At 54.9% G+C, this 21,132-nt stretch overlaps 1 protein-coding gene across 10 annotated transcripts in view; it reads right to left on the minus strand.

Moving 5' to 3' along the window:
• ZNF423 (zinc finger protein 423) overlaps nucleotides 1-21,132 on the minus strand; it is a 345,388-nt gene that overhangs the window by 130,599 nt on the left and 193,657 nt on the right. For all 10 annotated transcript variants that reach the window (XM_086350576.1, XM_086350574.1, XM_086350577.1 and 7 more), the window contains 2 exons: nucleotides 15,365-18,579; nucleotides 5,591-5,675 (listed from right to left, as the gene is read on the minus strand). In XM_086350576.1, the coding sequence (XP_086206702.1) occupies nucleotides 5,591-5,675; nucleotides 15,365-18,579 (3,300 nt within the window). The remainder of the gene's footprint in view (nucleotides 1-5,590; nucleotides 5,676-15,364; nucleotides 18,580-21,132) is intronic.

Below are 21,132 nucleotides of genomic sequence, written 5' to 3' on the forward strand. Positions count from 1 at the left end.
GCACAGCCCCACTCAGCAACATGCGTTCCCAACAGAAAGTCAACAGGAACCGTTTTTTCCTTTTCCTTTTCACGTGTTTTTCTCCTCAGTTATATTTGAGAGTTTTTGTATTTCCCTGGCGTGAGGGTGAAATGCTGATTTCCACACCAGCCTTTCCTTCCTCTCGAAAAACGCTGCAGGCCAGGTCTTCCGCAAGGCAACAGCCGCAGAAAGAGGGGGTACCCTGTCTGCAAGGTGGCTTTCAGGATGTCTTCTGGGATATGCTTCTGAAGACAAAAAGGCAGAAAGCCTCTCTCCCTCTCTCTCTCTCTCTCTCTCTCACACACACACACACACACACACACACACGCATACCCCGAGCAGACCCCTCCCCTCCAGGTGCTTTGTCAGGGAGGACAGACAAGGACCACCTGCCCAGCATGGGGGGCGTTTTGAAGGCCTGAGCAGGAGGTGGGAGAGGCTAATTTTCCAAATGCTGCCCCCCTGCCCCGCCTCATTTCTTCACAGCAAAGCCCAGGCCTTAAGAGGCACCCAGGGAAAGAGGCTGACGTGACCAAGAAAATAACGTCTTCAGAATGACTAATGCCCCACCGGGACGGGCCAGCTCTGGCCTGGCTGCCTGCCAGAGGGTCCACAGCCACTTTTCAAGGACACGGAGGGCAAACGTCCCTGACAAGGTTCCCCGAGGACCGTCCCTTCCCAGCCCGGCCCCTCCTCGGGGCTCCCCCCAGGGGCCCATGAAGCCCTGAGTTAGGACATCAGGGCCCAGAGGCTGAGTCACTCCCCTGGGGCCAACCTGGGTCATAGCAAGTTCGCTATTTCAAGGACAAGTTCTCAGACCCTCGTCCAGCCATCAGCCCGAGAGGAACTGAGAGAGAGGTTTGCAAGCAGACGAGGAGAGGGCAAGAGGACCAGCCTCTGGGCCTCTGAGGTCCCGCGTGCCCCAGGCCCCCTGGGGCCGTGCACGTCATGTCCTTGCACATACTTGTCTAACACACATGGGGAGACACTCATCTGTCCCCGGCCACGGGGCTGCCTGTCTCTGGGCCAGGCCCCCCACAAGCCCTCCTCAGCTCTCCCCTCAGCAGGCCCCAGGGAGCCCAAGCAGGGCCTCCTGCAGAGCCATTTTTCCAGGGGGGAGGCAATCCTTCCAGAGTATGGGGTGAGGGTGGGAAGGGGGTCGCTGATTGGCGGGCGGGGGGGGTCGGGTGCAGTGGGAGGTGGGGAAGGGACGGACCCTCCAGGAGGCCGCAGATCAGAGCAGTAGACTGCTCCAAGGTTTTGATGTACTGGGGGAGGGGGTGTCTAAACCATTTCAAAAGCTGGAGGAAGCCCAGAGAAGGGGGCCTCATTCTCTGTGGGGAGGGGGGATTTCAAAGGAGACCCTGCCGCTGAAAGGTTTCAAAAGACCCTCGCCTTTCTATCAGCTCCAAATCACTCCCTCGCCAGCAGCCGCCAGGAGAGGGGTGCTGGGAAAATGTTTCCAAGGAGACGTGTCCCTGGGTCATCATAACTCCCAGGGTCTGGAGGCTGCAAAGTCACGATGCGGCCCCCCGCTATAAAAAGGCCAGTTTAGCGTCCCCCGGGGGAGGGCTCCTGCAGTCCAGGTCCCCGGGGAGTCCTGCCTCAGAACCCCTGTGCCCCGAGTTGATGAGAAGGCCACTGAGCTGAACAGCATCACGTCTATCTGCCGAGTCCCCTTGGTGCCACTAAGGGGGCTTTTACCCCCGCTGGCTCCAGGCAGCCACTCTGGGCTCGGGTCATTTAGCAGGGGGAAGCTGTCCACAGGGACACTGGGCAGTTTTTACCAGCTCTGCCGTGCCAGCCCCCACCCAGGGCTCCTGGGCCTGCTTCTCTTCCATTCACACCTCCCACTGTCACCCCCACCACCTTCCCCAAGCCACCAGGGCCCACAGGCCCACAGCACAAGCCAAATGGATGTCCTATGGCCTGCCTTCTCTCCCTGCCTCATTCCCTGACCCCTGGACCAGACCAGGCAGGTCTCTGTTTTTGCATAACAAGTTTATTTTTTTTTAAGGCATAGAGACAATAATAAACAAAGTAAACACTCCATCAGATCTTAACTTCTGCCAAGTTTATCTGTGTTAGAATCATTCCATTAAGTTCCAGTCTCCAGACATCTTAAATTCAATATTCGTCATCTTCATCAGAGTCTATTACTTTTCTTCTGCTGAATTTTACTGTTGTTTTCTGTTTGGTGGCTTGCTTTTTCAAGGATTTCACTAAACCTTGTTCCAATACCTTTCCACGCAGTTGACCATACCGTGCTGCCTCATTCCACGTTCTCCCCCCTGAGCCTCCCTAAAGCACCCAGCTGCTCTAGGCCACACTCTGCTCCAAAACCTTCAGTGGCTCCCTAGTGGGTAAGCCCAAGGTCACACATTCATGTGTCTACAGGAACCAGGCAGGGACACAGATGAACAAAGTGTCTCCTCAAATCACAATAGGGTCTGGGAGGCCCAGGGGAGCCTGAGAACACACAGTCCCAGTACTGCCCAGCTCGTGTGGGAATGTGGGCCCTGTCTGACACCTCTTTGGGGTTCAGCAGAAATCAAATAAAGCATCTGCCAAGGGGTCCCCAGATTTGGGGCTCCCAAATCCAAATCCCTTAATCTGGCCTTAAGGTCCTCCATGGTCCAGCCCCACACCACCTCCCCACCTTCACTGCCCACAAGGCTACCACATGCAATGCCTCCATCCTGGCCAGGTCAGGGTCCCCCGTCCCCAGTCACCTCCTCTGCTCCTGTCTCTGAGCTCCACTCACCCAGGGTCCTCCCCCAGATGTTGCTCCCCACCTTCTCAGCCTAACAACACCCATCGTTCAAGGACCTGCCTCCTCGTTACAATCAGCTCTCCGAGGGCCCTGCTCTCTCTGACTGTCCTTCCCTGCCAAGGCTGCTGCCCCTGACAGCGATGGCCCTAAACCACAGAGAAAACTCCTCTTCATCCTTCAAAACCCAGGCCTTCCTGACGGACCTATTTGGACCCAGCAGCCCCTGTTCTGGGAGCATCAACCTCACTGCACAGTGCTTACTTGGACACCCATCAGCCTCTCCCATGGGCAGAGGGTAGGGCTGTGTCTCTCCCACCACAGGCCCTGGTGGGGGAGCCATGCACAGTGGAGAGAGACTGGCTTTTATGGAGACCCTGGCTCTGCTATTTCCTGGGTGGAAGAACTTGGGAAAGCCATTAACCCTCCTCTGTGAGGTATAGAACTAGCAGCTACGTAGAGTAGCCGGCCTGTGGTAGGCTCAGTACACGGCAGCTGTGTGCGCCCTCACCCAGGTGACGTCCCTCCACCCCGCAGGGTGTGCACTGTGAGGGCCCTGTCCAGCCACTTCCTTCGCTGGAGCCCCGCCCCCGGCTCGCACAAAGACCCAGGTGCCAATCAAGCCCCCCTCTCCCATGAGTGCCAATCAAGCCCTCCCCTCACATCTCTCACCACTCCAGTGAGGCACCGGCCCTCGCCTTCCATCTGAGGACACTGCAGCTCCCCAGCTCTGCGTGGAAAGGATAGGTGGAAAGGAGAGAGGAGCAGGGAGAAACACCTTTGAAACCACTGTGGTCCAATTAGCCAGCCTCTCGCCCTTCGTGCTTACAAACAGGAGCACACATTAACACCTGCTACAAAAGCAAACATTTTGAGATATCTTCATCTTCACCTCCCCGACACCGCAGTGAAAGCGCTCTCTGCAGCCTGTGACTGACAGGGCGGTTTCCTTCCTCTGCTTCAGCGGGGGGACTTTCAAACAGAAGAAACTAAAAAGTCAGCAGTCTCCCTGTCAGGCCGAACTCCCAGGGCCCTACCTGCCACCCCTGTGCTCCTCATGTCCCCTCATCATTGAGGGAGCCCCACCAGGCACCCAGTTAGGGTCAGCACCTTCAGGACACCTGCCCCGAGTCAGTCACTGGGATGCTAGGCATCCAAACTCACGGACCCTGGCAGGGACACACTACAGAAGGACCTTTGCAGTGGTTCTTGGTATGTACAATGCAGATGATGGCACAGACATGCAGCTCTCACAGGCTGGGGTGAGAGCAAGACTTCATATGACCACTTTGCAAATGTATTTGTCTGTATCTACTGAAAGAGTACCCACTCACATCCTATGACTCCCCAGTCTGAGTCCAAGAATATTCCCATTGAAACTGCATGTACATGTTCACCAATGACTCACACAAGAATGTTCACACCAGCACTCTATGTGAAATAATCCCACAAGGGAAACGACCCAAATGCCCATTAGGATGTGTATCAAGAATAGATAAACGGTAATGTGTTCACACGATAGAACAGCATCCACTAGTGAGAAGATCCAATCACAGTCAATAATATGAACAAGTAAAAGTCACCAGACACAAATGAGCAGAGACTGTGTGATCTCATTTATATAAAATGCAAAACCACCCCAAGTGACCTCTGCTGTTAGACAACAGGATGGTGACACCCTTTTGTTGGGGGAAGGACCTGGAGAGGGTCGAGCGGGGGGCTTTCCGAGACTGGGGAATGGTCTGTTTCTTTACCTGGGTGTTGGTTACCCTGGAGTGCTCTGTTTGTGAGGATCCACTGAGCTGGACATTTAAATGGACTTTTTTTTTTAAACACCAAAAACATTCTTGTATTGGGGTATAGCAGATTAACAATGTTGTGATAGTTATAGGTGAACAGCATGAAGGAGACTTTTTTTTAACTATGAGATCAAGGGTTTTGGAAAAAAGTACTCAGTTGGCATGGCTGTTGTTAAAACTTTAATGAAAAGATATCAGAGGCAGAAAGTGGAAAGGAAGTAAGGGTCAGGATGCTCAACCCAGGACGGACCTCTCACCACTCAGACTGTGGAGGTCTTGGCAAAGGTGATCACGCTTCCACCAAAGACCCAGAGCACCAAAACTCCAGGAGCTCCCAAGGCCATTACTGCCAAACCCATGCCCTGGGCCAGCCCTGTGCACCAGAAATTGCTATGCCCTCTTAAAGCTGTGCCCTCCCAGCTGCCAGCAAGACCACACCCACCCACAGAAGACAAGGAAGACCTCAAAGCTTTCCTCCATCCCTTGGGCCAAGTGGGAACACAATGGGACCTTGGATGCTCCCTTTTAAAAAAGGCTGAATTTTCCAAAGTCCAAGACTGCTTGAAGAGGAACAGAAAAAGTAGCGAAATACTTTGTAAGCATTCTGTTTTGACAATGTGCCTGAGGAACTGCCTGCGTTTGGTGGGGAAATGTGAGCAGTTAAATCTGTTCGATGTCATGACATACACAATTTAAGCACGATTGCCCCTGAGTGCCTGACAACTGGAAAGCACTTTGATTCAGAAATGGAGGGAAATTTGTGCTGAGAAATGGGAGAGATTGTCAAAAGTTTGATTCTAATGTGAACAGAGTCGCGAAAAGAGGGTCCAGATGGAGAAAGTGCTCCAGCTCTGACATTTTTAGTCTCATTTGAAATGTCTCAGCAGTAGCAGCAGTGATGCCATCCTTTGAGCTAAAAGCCAGCAAAATGATGACCGGACCCGCACATTTCAGCCCTGAGGGGTGGCTGCAGCCCAGGTGGGAGGAAACGTGCTCTTACCAATCATGTGGTTGGCAACGTGGATTTGGATCTCTCTCTCATTCTCGAAGGTCATCTGGCACTTGATGCACTGGTATGTCTTTTTCTGCATGGAAACCAAAAGGAAAGGAGTTAGACAGTCAGGATGCAGAACAGAGCAGAAAGCAAAAGTTCCTGGAGGTCACAGCTCAAGACTGCCTAGAATGGCTCTGACCTGCTCCCAGGTCTCTCCAGGCCATTATCTTCCCACCTGCCTCTGACTCCAGCTCTGCGAGTCAGCCTCGCAGAGGGAAAGGGCTGACAAGCTCCATTTGAAGGAAGCTGCTTCTCTGCTGGCCCTGGGGAAACTGAACCATCCCAAAGTGAGGGCACACAGGAAGAACCATGGAACTGAAGCTGAGTCAGGCTGATCTGCCTGAAGCATGATCAGATTCACCTACGCATCTTCCACCCATCTATGCTTGCTGCATCCACTGCACAGATCCACAGACCTGTTCATCTGTCTACCCATCACCTGTCCATCAACCTACCCTCGTTCTACCCATTGATCCATCTACACACACCCATACATTCATCTAGCTGTCCAGCTACCCATCCATCCATCTACCTAACCTGCCTACCCGTCCATCCATTAAACACACATACATAGGTCCATGAATCAAGGCAAACTGGAAGTGGTCAAACATGAGATGGCAAGAGTGAATGTCGACATTCTAGGAATCAGCGAACTCAAATGGACTGGAATGGGTGAATTTAACTCAGATGACCATTATATCTACTATTGCGGGCAGGAATCCCTCAGAAGAAATGGAGTAGCCATCATGGTCAACAAAAGAGTCCGAAATGCAGTACTTGGATGCAATCTCAAAAACGACAGAATGATCTCTGTTCGTTTCCAAGGCAAAGCATTCAATATCACAGTAATCCAAGTCTATGCCCCAACCAGTAACGCTGAAGAAGCTGAAGTTGAACGGTTCTGTGAAGACCTACAAGACCTTTTAGAACTAACACCCAAAAAAGATGTCCTTTTCATTATAGGGGACTGGAATGCAAAAGTAGGAAGTCAAGAAACACTTGGAGTAACAGGCAAATTTGGCCTTGGAATACGGAATGAAGCAGGGCAAAGACTAATAGAGTTTTGCCAAGAAAATGCACTGGTCATAGCAAACACCCTCTTCCAACAACACAAGTGAAGACTCTACACATGGACATCACCAGATGGTCAACACCGAAATCAGATTGATTATATTCTTTGCAGCCAAAGATGGAGAAGCTCTATACAGTCAGCAAAAACAAGACCAGGAGCTGACTGTGGCTCAGACCATGAACTCCTTATTACCAAATTCAGACTGAAATTGAAAAAAGTAGGGAAACCACTAGACCATTCAGGTATGACCTAAATCAAATCCCTTATGATTATACAGTGGAAATGAGAAATAGATTGAAGGGCCTAGATCTGATAGAGTGCCTGATGAACTATGGAACGAGGTTCGTGACATTGTACAGGAGACAGGGATGAAGACCATCCCCATGGAAAAGAAATGCAAAAAAGCAAAATGGCTGTCTGGGGAGGCCTTACAAATAGCTGTGAAAAGAAGAGAAGCAAAAAGCAAAGGAGAAAAGGAAATATATAAGCATCTGAATGCAGAGTTCCAAAGAATAGCAAGAAGAGATAAGAAAGCCTTCCTCAGCAACCAATGCAAAGAAATAGAGGAAAACAACAGAATGGGAAAGACTAGAGATCTCTTCAAGAAAATTAAGAGATACCAAGGGGGCATTTCATGCAAAGACGGGCTCGATAAAGGACAGAAATGGTATGGACCTAACAGAAGCAGAAGATATTAAGAAGAGATGGCAAGAACACACAGAAGAACTGTACAAAAAAGATCTTCACGACCCAGATAATCACGATGGTGTGATCACTCATCTAGAGCCAGACATCCTGGAATGTGAAGTCAAGTGGGCCTTAGAAAGCATCACTACGAACAAAGCTAGTGGAGGTGATAGAATTCCAGTTAAGCTATTCCAAATCCTGAAAGATGATGCTGTGAAAGTGCTGCACTCAATATGCCAGCAAATTTGGAAAACTCAGCAGTGGCCACAGGACTGGAAAAGGTCAGTTTTCGTTCCAATCCCAAAGAAAGGCAATGCCAAAGAATGCTCACACTACCGCACAATTACACTCATCTCACACGCTAGTAAAGTAATGCTCAAAATTCTCCAAGCCAGGCTTCAGCAATACGTGAACCGTGAACTTCCTGATGTTCAAGCTGGTTTTAGAAAAGGCAGAGGAACCAGAGATCAAATTGCCAACATCTGCTGGATCACGGAAAAAGCAAGAGAGTTCCAGAAAAACATCTATTTCTGCTTTATTGACTATGCCAAAGCCTTTGACTGTGTGCATCACAATAAACTGTGGAAAATTCTGAAAGAGATGGGAATACCAGACCACCTGACCTGCCTCTTGAGATATCTGTATGCAGGTCAGGAAGCAACAGTTAGAACTGGACATGGAACAACAGACTGGTTCCAAATAGGAAAAGGAGTACATCAAGGCTGTATATTATCACCCTGCTTATTTAACTTATATGCAGAGTACATCATGAGAAACACTAGACTGGAAGAAACACAAGCTGGAATCAAGAGTGCCGGGAGAAATATCAATAACCTCAGATATGCAGATGACACCACCCTTAGGACAGAAAGTGAAGAGGAACTCAAAAGCCTCTTGATGAAAGTTAAAGTGGAGAGTGAAAAAGTTGGCTTAAAGCTCAACATTCAGAAAACTAAGATCATGGCATCTGGTCCCGTCACTTCATGGGAAACAGATGGGGAAACAGTGTCAGACTTTATTTTTCTGGGCTCCAAAATCACTGCAGATGGTGATTGCAGCCATGAAATTAAAAGATGCTTACTCCTTGGAAGGAAAGTTATGTCCAACCTAGATAGCATATTCAAAAGCAGAGACATTACTTTGCCAACAAAGGTCCGTCTAGTCAAGGCTATGGTTTTTCCTGTGGTCATGTATGGATGTGAGAGTTGGACTGTGAAGAAGGCTGAGCACCGAAGAATTCATGCTTTTGAACTGTGGTGTTGGAAAAGACTCTTGAGAGTCCGTTGGACTGCAAGGAGATCCAACCAGTCCATTCTGAAGGAGATCAGCCCTAGGATTTCTTTGGAGGGACTGATGCTGAAGCTGAAACTCCAGTACTTTGGCCACCTCATGCAAAGAGTTGATTCATTGGAAAAGACTCTGATGCTGGGAGGGATTGGGGGCAGGAGGAGAAGGGGACGGCAGAGGATGAGATGGCTGGATGGCATCACTGACTCGATGGACATGAGTCTGAGTGAACTCCGGGAGTTGGTGATGGACAGGGAGGCCTGGCGTGCTGCGATTCATGGGGTCGCAAAGAGTTGGACACAACTGAGTGACTGAACTGAACTGAAATGACATATACCCATACACCCATTCATTTATCTATCCGTCCATCCATCTATCCATCAATCTACCCATTCTTTCACCTACCTATCCAATTTACCCATTTATCCATCTACACACACACACACACACACACACACATCCACGCATCCATCCATCTATGCACCCATGTCCCTTTGCATCTAACTATGTACCTGCCCTAAGAACCAAGTGGACAACCAGCGAGAGTGCTCCCATCAGCTCTGACACTCAAGGATGACTGAAGAATTCCTCACCTGCCCTAGACACATAAGGCCCCATGTCATCCCAGAGCTGGCTTCCACACACGGGGAGCTATGACCAAGTACTTTTGTGGGGAGGGGGCAGAAAAATGGAGAACATAAAAAGTTTCAAAGCTTCTTGAAGACTGGTTCCAAAAAGTGGAGCTCCACAGTATGAAACTAGCCCACTGTGGACACAGATGGTGTTGTTCTTAACTGGGGAGAAGGGTTGTAACTGTGGGTTTCTATGAAGGGAGAGGAATTCACAGCATCCAAGTTTTCTGAAGACCACTTTGTGTCCTGGAATAATGGGGCCTCCCTTGACCTCTGGAAAAGAAGGTAAGACTGGATGTTTCAGTTGAGCACTGAGGCCCATCCCTCAATGATAGGGCCAGGGTGAACCACCAGGGGGCTCAATTGTCTCAGCCCCACCTGAACTTGCCTGGTCTCACCTCTGGGACTTTGTCTATGCTGTTTCCTCCATCAGAATATCCTCTCCATCCTCAAGGTCTCTGTTCAAACGTCACCTCTTCTGAGAAGCCCTCTCTTCCCAACCCAGAGTGAGTTTAGGGTCTGCCCAGGCCCCTGAGTTAGTGCTGAAACCACCTAGTTGAGCCCCAAAGAGTTTGCCATGGCCAATTGATTTGTCTGCTTCCCACTGCACCATGAGAACCCAAGGGCCAGAATATGTTCTGTTCACCTCTGAGGTCCCAGCAAAGACCAAGCGCTTTGGGAAGAATTTTTGAGCAGATGGGCAAAGTTGCAAAATAATATGTGCCAAGCCCTCTATTAGGGCAGAAGGGATAAAGAGAAGCCATCCCTCGGTAACTAGGGATCCTGGACCCCCATGACCCTGCACAGGGCCCCGCCCAGTGAGCATCTAATAAGCACTGAACTTTCATCATGACTCTCAACTGCCGAGAGGCTGTTGAACAGATGAACAGAGAACCAACTGGAAGAGCTGGTGCTGGGAGCTTCAGGCTCTGGGCAGGGTCCCTGCTCAGGCTGCAGGACCCCCGCTGATGAGACCAGAGGGCCCTGCCCTAGGTGTTTCCGGAGAACTAGGCATTCAGCATGTCCTCGGAGCAGCCATAGTGCTGGTCCCAGAAGCAGGCATTCAGCACAGACACACCCCGGGAAGATGGGTGAGTCTGGAGGTGGAGGGGACGGAACTTGGGAGTCAGTCTCACAATGGGCAGAGGAGATTTCAAGCCAGGAGAGACAGCAGGGATTGAGGACTTCCAAGGGGCACACCCTGCCATGGCTCAACTCCTGGTCTGTGCTCACAGAAAAGAAGGACCCCGAGTTTCTCCACCATCAGAATCATTCATCCCCTCACATACGTGTCCCCCACCACTCTGTCTAGCCCGTTTAAGAGTCCTTGACGCTTAATGAATGATTGAATGAATGAATGAGTGAATGAACAAGTAAATGCAAGGATGAAGCACAGCGCAGGAAGCTCCATGCCAAAGAAGCCCAGAGGAGACTGCTGGACAAGGAACATGGTGCCCCCGCCTCCTGGCTAGAAGTTTCTGGAAGCCACAGCCATGGCTGGTCCAAAAGTGCTGTTCCTCTTCAAGGAAGTGAGTGAAGTGGGTTCACTGGGCTTGACAGATAAGTCACCAGGAGCCTGAGCAGGACAAGAGGGTACCCCCCAAATGTCCCCCAACCATATGGCCACCCTTGGTGTCAGGAAAAGGAATGGACCATGCCTTGTGGGGAAGCAGACTCCTGGGGATGCCCAAGGGAGGGATCACAGGAACTGCTGACCAAAGGGCCTGGGTGTTCACACAAACACACAGGCCCCTGCACACACACACACACACGCACGCACACACACACACACACACACACCTGTATGCACAGGCATAGACACGCGTGTGAGGACATACACATATACTTGCAAGTATCCTACACACCTCATTCCAACTCACCACCAACACACAAGACCTTCATGGATACACCCACAGGTTACACACACCAACTCGCTCCCTGTAACACGGACACATAAGTGCAACACCCTCAGAGAAGTGGAAACATCGTCATGGACCCCAAGTTCGCACAGCGTCCCCAGTGACACACCGGCTTTCAGTTCTCTCCCTGGATCCTCACAGTCACACCCACCACTCCCAAATGCACCCACAGATGCAAAAGCAGCTCATGGCACAAGGGTGTACACCAGCCCTCACAAACACGCATGTAGACACATAGGTACACACACTCACACTCACAGGCATACACACACCTGTCCACAAAAGGGCTCACCAGCACCAACACCCAGTAAGGCTCACTACATAGTCAGTTGTCCCCACAGATGGCCCTTCCAGCCAAGCACATGAGGTCAGGGATGCCCAGGGTCCATCATGCAGCTGGTGGGGCAATGTGGTCCTCTGGGCTGGAGAGAACCGATCAGGACTCTCCCTCCTGCTGCAACCCCGGCTGGCCCTCCGTCCTCACCTCAACACCTTCTCCTGGCCCGTCTCCCTTTCTCTATCCCTGAAAGACCCCATCTTCTCTGGAGCCTCAGCTCCCACCAGGAGATGTAAGCACAGAAAGGTAGAACTTGGCATTCAAAGCGCCTCCTCTGACATAAACCCGTTCCTCAGGGCCCAGCGCAGGAGAACCGGAGCTGAACCCTGGGACCTTGGCCAGGGCTGCCTCCCCTCGCGTGGCCCCGAGCAACCTCAGAGGGGCCCAGGGCAGGAAGAGCACACACCCGGGGATGTGGAGACAGGAGAGGAGCAGGAAGGAGAGGGCAGAGACAGCCACTGCTGCTGAATTCCCTGATCATGACTGCAGCCCAAGCTTACTGAGCACCTACTGTGTGCAGGCACTGTTTATTCTGAATACTCACAATGACTCTGCAAGCTCCCCTTCAGGGATGGAGAAAGCAGAATTTCAAGAGCTGATAAGCAGTGGCAAGGGGATTCGACCCCATGCAGGCACCCTCTGGAGCCACTGTCTGGGCTGCCTTCCTAGCTCCATGCCCCAGACCACCCCAGACAGTCTTGATCCGGGGACAGAAAGCTGTCACCTGGACAAGCCCCTGGACCCAGCTGTCTGTTTGCCCTGCAGTAAGGTATAGCAAGTGAGCACCCAGTCTAGCCCCCCACCCTGAGCAGCATGAGGCACTGTGGCGATCTCGTGAGTTGATGAGGGCCGGGGTCTGCCCACAAGGGGCTAGAGCTGGGGCGATGTTGTTATTACCCATAAATAGAGGGGGAGGCAGAAACCTCAGTGCTTCACGCTCCAGCCGACAGCAGCCTCAGCCCCACGGGAACCCAGTCCTCAGAGAGCCGGTTGCTATGGATACACTCCCGAGGGTCCCAGCCTGCCAGCCCCCAAGCCCCTGTACAGCCCCCAGAGTCTGCTCTCACATGCGTGAGTCCTGGGGGAGAGAGGGGTGGGCGAGCAGACAGCTGGGCCCCTGCCCCCAGGCGTGCCCAGGCAGGGGGCAAGGCCCCAGAGGCTATGCCTCTGCTGGGGAGGTGCCCAGGCTTTGTCTAGCTCCTTTCTGCAAATGGCCCATCTGCCCAGGCCTCTGGACATGAATGTCAGCTCCCTCCTCTCTCACAAGCCAGGGACAGGAATAGGAAGCCCGGCCAGGCTCCCTGTAAACAAGCCCCCTCAGGTTTGAAGTCCTGCACTGCCTCGCACAGCTGCTCACCCCTGGGTATGTGGCTCTACCTTTCTAAGCCTGGGCCCCCTCTTTGCCAAAGCAAAGGTCGCAGCAAAGGTCCAGGGTGTTGCCAGGAAAACAATATAAGAGTGGGTGCTCACACAGTAGGGGCTTTACGAAGTGGTGCTAGATACTGGGCACAGAGCAGAGACTGGGAAGGAGGAGGCTGCAATAGCCAAAGGCTTTGAGGGGGCTAGAGGCAGCCCCGTGACCAACAGAGTGTGGGCAGGAATGGAGCGGGGAGCACCTGGAACAGGACAAGCCCGGCCCTGCCACACTGTCCCACCACCTGTGCACTGGGCTGACCACCCCGAACCCCAACCTTGCAACCAGGATGGGCTCCAGAGGTGCTGGCTGGAGGCCTGTCAAGAGCTCAGGCTGGGGTGCCACACTCTCCCCAGGATCAACCCCCATCTCTGCCTCTTGAAATCGAGGGGCTCATAGCAAACTACCTAACAGTTCCTTGCCTCCTTTTCCTCATCTGGAGAGTGAGTATTATAAGGAATAAATAGATAGAAAGTTCCTGGCACATCCTTATTCCTCAATCAGTGTGAGCTGTGATTATAAACGAGAAAATCATAAGTGATGGTTACTATGTGCCCAGCACGTCTTGACTCATTTAATCCCAGGGCAAAACACAAAGGTTAGCACAGGGAACATTCACAGTATTTGACACTGAGGAGGAATAGGCACCAGCTAGCCAGAGCAGCGGAGAAGGCGATGGCACCCCACTCCAGTACTCTTGCCTGGAAAATCCCATGGACGGAGGAGCCTGGTGGGCTGCAGTCCATGGGGTCGCTAAGAGTCGGACACGACTGAGCGACTTCACTTTCACTTTTCACTTTCACACACTGGAGAAGGAAATGGCAACCCATTCCAGTGTTCTTGCCTGGAGAATCTCAGGGACGGGAGAGCCTGGTGGGCTGCCATCTATGGGGTCGCACAGAGTCGGACACGACTGAAGTGACTTAGCAGCAGCAGCGGCGGCGGCCAGAGCAGATGCTGGTTAAGAAACAGAACAGCCCCCAGGTCCCTCCCAGGTGATGCTGGCTTTGGAGACAGACACCACCGAGACTACGATGACTACTACCACTGTACTGTTATTACCATTTCCCTCTGGCTTTACCCAGGTGGCGCTAGTGGTAAAGAACACTTCTGCCAGTGCAGGAGACAAAAGAGACCGGGGTTTGATCCCTGGGTCGGGAAGATTCCCCAGGGGAGGGTATGGCAACCCGCTCCAGTATTCTTGTCTGGAGAATCCCATAGACAAGAGGAGCCTGGTGGGCTACGGTCCATAGGATCACAAAGAGTCGTACCCGACTGAGGCAACTTAGCATGTACTGGCTTACAGGTGAGACAGAGGCCCAAAGAGGTCAAATCACAGATGGGGAGGCAGGCCCTCTGCCTCCAGGGCTGAAACTCCAATCCACCCACACTGGCCAGTCAGAATGCTGAGGCATGGGGGAACAGAGCTGGGCAGCTGTGAGTGCACTGTGCTCAGGACCCCTGAAGGGTGACCCAGTGGATCCTTACCGAGTGGCCTCGCTCAGTCCAAAGGCCTTGAGAAAGTGGTCCATCTCTGACTCTCCTTGGCTGCCAGGTACCCCAGAAATAATGGGTGCTCAGGGCAAATTCAATCAATCAATCCACTCTGAAAGGAGCTCTCTGCTCCAGGCAGGCATCTGAGAGGCCTCAGGCCCCTGGTGTCAGACAGAGCAGGCCTGGGGACTCCCATCAAGTCTGTGTTATCTGTTTCCAGACCGAGGAGGTGCCAAGCCGATCTCGGGGGCATCTGTCCCTCGAGGGCCACTGCTGGCGCCACTGGCAGGGAGGTGGGCTTTGGGAAAGGACCACCCGCCAGGGGTGCCCCTGGAAGACAGGGATGTTTGTAAAGGTGTTCACTGCGGGATCAGACGGGGGCCTGGGACTCTGGGATTTTGCTGGGGGTGGGAGTAGTGGGGAGAGAGTGAGAGAGAAGGAGGGCTGGAGAGGCTGAAGGGGGAATCCGCAGTGGGCCCCTTAAGGAGTCTCCTGTCCAGCTTCCCTGCCCAGCGAGCTGCAGGGTCTGAACTCACTGTGTCAACCCTTCACCTACACTATGCCACGGGTCCCCCACAACAATTCTATGACATTGAGACAATTATTATTCCCATTTTACAGAAGAGCACTTGGCAAATGAGACCCAGGGTGATACATGCCATGTGCCGCTGGAAGGGAGATGGCATGCACTGGGATCTGAACTCGGAGCTTACTGCGATCATCAGATGTGCTTAACCGCTGGAGGAGAACCCTGCTTCTCCGGTCCGCGACCAGAAGGGAAACGCAGAGCTCGACAAGCGGCCTCTTGTGGGCATGCGCGGAGCCCCATGGAGCGGGGGTGGGGCAGGCTGGGGCAGGCTGGGGAGGGCTGTACTTACCCGGGGCACTGGCGACGTCTGGGCGCCTTTCCGGGGCCCACTGGTCTCCGGGGTGAGGTCACGGTGGTCCACCTGCATGTGGCTCTCCAGGTCCTCCGCGCTCTCAAACTTGACGCTGCACTCGGGGCAGCGGAGGCCGGCGCAGGGCCGGTCTGCAGGCTCGGGCGGGGCCAGGCCGCCCACCTGTCCATTGGCGCTGCGGGCCATGCAGCCGGCACAGAGGCCATAGGGGAGCCCGTTGACGTCGAGCTTCACCAGGTCCTGCTTGCTGCGAAACTCTTTGAGGCATAGGGCACACTTGTAGAGCTTCTGCAGCCCCTGACCGTTGGGGGAGGACGCGGCCGAGCTGCCCGCCAGCTTCTGCATGTGGAAGGTGCCGTGGATCTTGAGCTCGAGCGTGGAGGTGACCGTCTGCATGCAGACCACGCAGCGGAAGCCCGTGAGGGAGTTGCGCAGGTCGGGGTGCATCTGGCAGTGCTCGATGAACTCCTCCTCGCTCTGCAGAGGCATCTTGCAGATGCGGCAGGTGCCCGTGTCCAGGCTCTTGCTGTGGGTCACCTTGTGCTCGGTGAGCGTCAGCAGCGAGGGGAAACGCTCGCCGCAGATGGGGCACATGTAGTGCTTGGCGGGGCCCCGGTGGGTCTGCAGGTGCTCCCGGAGCCCGTTCTCCGAGAAGAAAGTCCGCGAGCACACGTTGCACTTGTGGCTGCCCTTGATGAACTCGGCCTTCTTCCGCGAGCCGTCGTCCTCGCCCGGCCGGATGTTGTGGTCCCGTAGCCGGTGGTTCTGCAGCAGCACCTCCATGGTGTAGGCCGCCCCGCAGATGTCGCAGCCGTACATGGGCTCCGACGCGTCCACGTCATCCTCACTCGCCTCGTGGCTGTTGGGCGCCTCGGGGTTCTTCAGCAGCACGCCCGGCAGGTCGGCCGGCTCGGCCTTCTTGGCGGCGGCCGGGGGCACCCCGTTGGCCGTGCCGTTCTCGGCCGCCGCGTCAAACACACAGTGCTTCTCCCGCAGGTGCTTCTCCAGCAGGATGATGGCGTGGAAGGCCTTGCTGCAGAACTTGCAGTTGTACTTCTTGCTGTGCGTGGTGATGTGGCACTGCAGCTCCACCTCGGTGCTGAAGGTCTCCCCGCAGAAGATGCACTTGTGGGCCCTGGCCGGGTTGCCCAGGTGGCTGTGCTTGACGTGCACCTGCAGGTCGGCCTCCTTGCGGAAGTCCCAGTTGCAGGCCGTGCAGCGGAACATCTTCTTCTCGTTGCTGTGCTTCACTGCCAGATGCACCTGGATGGACACCTTGGAGTCGAAGACCTCCTGACACAGGGTGCAGTGGTAGAGCACGAAGGTGTGCATGTCCAGCAGGTGCTTCTGCAGGTCGTCCACCGAGGAGAACTGCTTGTCGCAGCTCTCGCACACGTAGTGGGTGGACGTGGTCATGTAGTGCACGGTCAGGTGCTGCAGCAGGGACTCCTGCGAGTCGAAGTCCTCCTTGCACTGGGGGCACGCCTGCTTCCGCAGCAGCAGCTCCAGGTGCAGCTTCAGGTGGGTCTGGAAGCTCTCAAAGTTGGAGAACTTGAGGTCACACTGGTTGCACGGGTACTCGCCGTTGGAGATGGAGTTGGCGCTCGCCGAGAGCCGCTGCCGCTTCGGGGAAGACACCTCCACATCCGACGAGACCGGGCTCTGTTCCGCCTTGGACTTCTTACTGTGGGCCAGCGGGATGTTCTTGTGGTTCTCCTTGATGTGCTTGGTGAGCTTCAGGATGGAGCCGAAGATGGGAGAGTTGGTGCAGTAGGGGCAGGAGTAGACCTCCATGAAGGACTGCGTGGGCTGCACGACCGGAGACTCCAGCTTGGCGCTGCCCACGCTGCAGTGGGCCTGCTGGATGTGCTCCGTGAGGGAGGACTCGGTCAGGAAGCCCATGGAGCACTGGTTGCAGAAGAAGGCGTTGTTGCCGTCGGGCGGGTTGGCGTTGGGGCCGCAGTGGGAGACCCGGATGTGCTCCTGCAGGCTGTTGATGTCAGCAAACATTTCGGGGCAGTAGTTGCAGTGGAAGGCGGAGATGCTGCCGAACTGCATTACGGGGTATGCGTGGTTCTTGTGCAGCTTGCGGACGTGCTCGTTGAGGTTGTAGAGGGTGGGCATGGAGTCCAGGCAGATCTGACACGTGTGGCTCTGCTGCGGCTTATCTGCGTGGATGGTCTTCAGGTGGATCTCCAGCACGGCCAGGCTGTTGAAGTCCCGCTTGGAGCAGTAGGGGCAGCTGTACACCACCTTGGACCAGCCCTGCCCGTCATCCCGCATCTTCTTCTGGCCCCGCAGCGGCTTCAAGGTGGAGTCCGGGGTGGAGCCTCGCTCCACGGAGGCGCTGGAGTCCGGTGTGGCGCTGCTCATAGAGGCCACGCTGCCCAGCACGGGGTCGGGGCTGACACTGTGGTTGCTGGAATCGGGCTGCCGGTGGCTGTCCAGGTGGCAGTAGACGCCCTCCACAGAGGAGAACTGCTCGGGGCACATGGGGCACTTGTGTTTCTGGTTGGCGTGGGCTTGGTGGATGTGGGCGAGCAGCGCGTTCTCGTCGACAAAGACCTCGGGGCAGTGGATGCACTGCAGGTCGGCCTTCTCAGAGAGCTGGGGGTGGCGGGTGAGCACGTGCTTCTCCAGCTCCTCGGTCTGGCTGAACGTGTCCTCACAGTAGTCGCACATGAAGTCGTCCTTCTTGGCCTCCTTCTCCGACTTGGCCAGGTGCTCCTTGTTCTTCTTGTGTGCCTGCATGTGGCTCTGCAGCGAGCTGGTGGAGGAGAAGCCACGCTTGCAGACCGTGCACTTGAAGGGCTTGCTGGAGCTGTGGGTCTTCAGGTGGATCTTGAGGTGGTCGCTGCGGGAGAAGGCCGCCTCGCACTCGTGACAGTGGTACTTCTTGTCGCCCGTGTGCAGCTTGATGTGCCGGTCGCGGCTCCTCTTGTGCTTGAAGAGGCGGCTGCAGTAGGTGCACTTGAACGGCAGCTTGTCGCTGTGGATCTGCTCGTGCCTCTTCAAGTAGCTCAGGCGGATGAAGGACTTGTCACAGAACTGGCAAGGGTACGGCAGGCCCGTGCCCCCTTCCTCCTCACCCAGGCCCAGGTCACACCCATCTCCGATCATCTGCGTGGGTGACGCAACATCCTTACTGGAGGGAGATGAGGCCACCCAGGAGAGTTGTGGGTCGTCGTCACCATCTGCGGGGGGTGGGGGGGTGGAAGGCAGAAAGGAGATTAGAGGCAATTCCCAGGGCCGCGAGAAACAAGGACGGAGCCAGCTTTTCGACAGCTCGCGGGCTGAGGCTGTGCAGCTGGCCAACTGCTACGGGGGAGTGGGAGGAGGGAGTCTGAGGGGGCGGGCAGGAAGCATGTGGACATGTGGGCCTTCCAATCTGCTGAGGGGGTGGCAGAGGGGCGGCAGGGTTCGGAGGGGAGGTGCCTTTCCCCTCTGCAACACCTGCCCGGGCCTCGCTGAATGTGGTACCCACCCCGCAACAGGAGCTGCGGTCTCAGCCACTTCCCTGACGGGGAGGGTGGGCAGGGGGCTGGGAAAAAAGTCACCAGACATGACCTCACAGACCATCAGGCCAAAAGGAGGTTAAGTCCCATCACCTGATCCAGACATGGGGCTTGACTCCCCCCTGCAGCCTGTAGCTTGGGTGGGAAACCCCACTGGGTGCGATGGGTGTGGGCAAAACTTTACAAGAAAGTAAAATGCATTTTTAGTGAATTCAGCCTTGCTACATCCCATGGGGAAGGGGGACTGATAGAGATGGGACTGCTGCTTCAGGTGCACACGGACATAAGAGGCGCAAGGGCCTCAGGCGCAAGGGCACAAGCAGGGGCAGGGGACTGGGGAAGGATCGAGGGGCTCCCAGCTCAAACCACCCCGAGGGTGGTGGTCTTCTTTGTTCCCCTCCACCCCTGGATTTTCCCCACGTCCACTCAGAACCCCAGGAGATGGCCCGAAGGGGCAGTGATCAGAGCTGGGGCCAGGACCCAGATGGCCTCAGAGCTCAGAGCCTCATGGGCCCTTAAATCCACTGGGGCGGTGCAGGGGGCGGTGGGGGGTGGGTAGGTCGTGGGTGGGGCTTTGCACAAACAACTGGTGTGGCCCACCCTCCCCAGGGACAGGGGCCCCCCACCCCCTGCCTTGGCTGGCCAGGCCAGCCTCAGAGGAAAACGAAACCAACTAGGGATTGGCCGTTTCTGGAAAAAACAAAGGCACACTGGACCCAGCAACTTAAACCAGTGAAGTTTCCTGAGAAGCGGCGGGGGTTGAACCAAAGCAGCCTGAGCAGGGAGTGAGTTCCGTGGCTCAGGTTTCGTGTTGGGTGGATTTAAGACTTAATAATGAATGAAAGGGACCTCAGGCTGCTACAGACAGGAGAGAGACAAATGAAAGCTCTGATTCGGCTGCACTGACCTTGCTCTTCTAACCCCGAGGAAAGAGACCACCGTCCCGCCTCTCCAGCCCCCAGCCAGCCTGGTTGAGTCTTCAGAAAAGCCCTCACAGATGTAACCCAGAAATTCTTGGCTAGAGGCAGCCCAGATCCTCTAGAAGGGAAAGGCAGGGGACCTCACTCCCAGGCTGGGCAAGTACCACTCACACGCCTGCACACACACACACACACAGAGTCATACACACCATCACAAACACAACCGTACAATCACGTACTGTCTCTCTCATATGCACACACGTCCATTCCTACATTATCACATCCACGTACACACACAGGCTTGAACATACACACACACTCACCTGCAGACACAAACACACACACCATCATGGAGGCACGTGGCTCAGACCGGGGGTACTGCAACCCCAGGCTCTCACAACTGCCAATCCCAAGACTTGAAAAGACAACAAGGCCTGCTGGAGGGTCTTCCAGGGCCCCTCAGAGCTGGCTCTAAGCCTGCTCCTAGGCCCCACCCCCACCCTGGTGCCCGCCCGGGTCCCTTGGCTCCGGCCCCGTGAAGATGTGCTTGACCCCAGCTGGCATGACTGGCAGAGCTCTGCCTGGAAGGATGCTGCTCTCGGAAGCTCCTGGCCTGGAGTCCCGATCTCCCTGCAGTCTCCCCACCCCCGAAACCCAGTCACTCAACCCAGTGTGGGGTGCCTCCCAGAATGAGGGACCCGCTCCCCTGGGGGCCTCATGTTACAGGGCCTTTGGACAAGAAGGACCCAGCACTGCCGAATCCTTGGATTAGATGTGGCAAGAGGCGCCCCAGCCCCTGCCTGGTAATTCCTGGCTCTTGCCAGCTGGCTCCTCGGGGTGCAGACAAAGGGACTCAAGGGAGGAGATGGCTGGAGCTGGGGCAGCTGGGGGACCCATTCGCCCCTGCCCCCTGGTCGGGCTCCACTGGATTTTTTATTATTTTGATGTCTCAGTTCAGACTCGTGCAAGCTGCCATGGAGCCTTTCCTGTGTGCATCACTAAGGGCTGTCTCCAGCACAGAAGTGGTGGGGACCAAGGCCCCTCCCACTGGACAGACAAGGAAACTGAGGCACAGCCACGTGAGCCGCCCCCCCAGGGAAGAACAGTGCCAGGCCTGTCCACTGTCAGGGCCCTTGACACAGGTCAATCGTGCAAGACACCTGCATAGGTGAGACTGAGAGAAGGGGCCCCATGACAAGCTCCCAAGCAGTCACGGTCTGACTCTTCTTTGAGCCCGACAGGGCCATTGGGATGGCCCACTGTCTGCATTGTGGGGAGGGGCCCCCGAGGCCCAGGAGGCATCAAAGCTGGC

The sequence above is a fragment of the Bos grunniens genome, chromosome 18 (genome assembly GCF_055505025.1).
Source record: "Bos grunniens cultivar Pamir isolate PY7600 chromosome 18, Bosgru_T2T1.0, whole genome shotgun sequence".
Classification (NCBI taxonomy): Eukaryota; Metazoa; Chordata; class Mammalia; order Artiodactyla; family Bovidae; genus Bos; species Bos grunniens.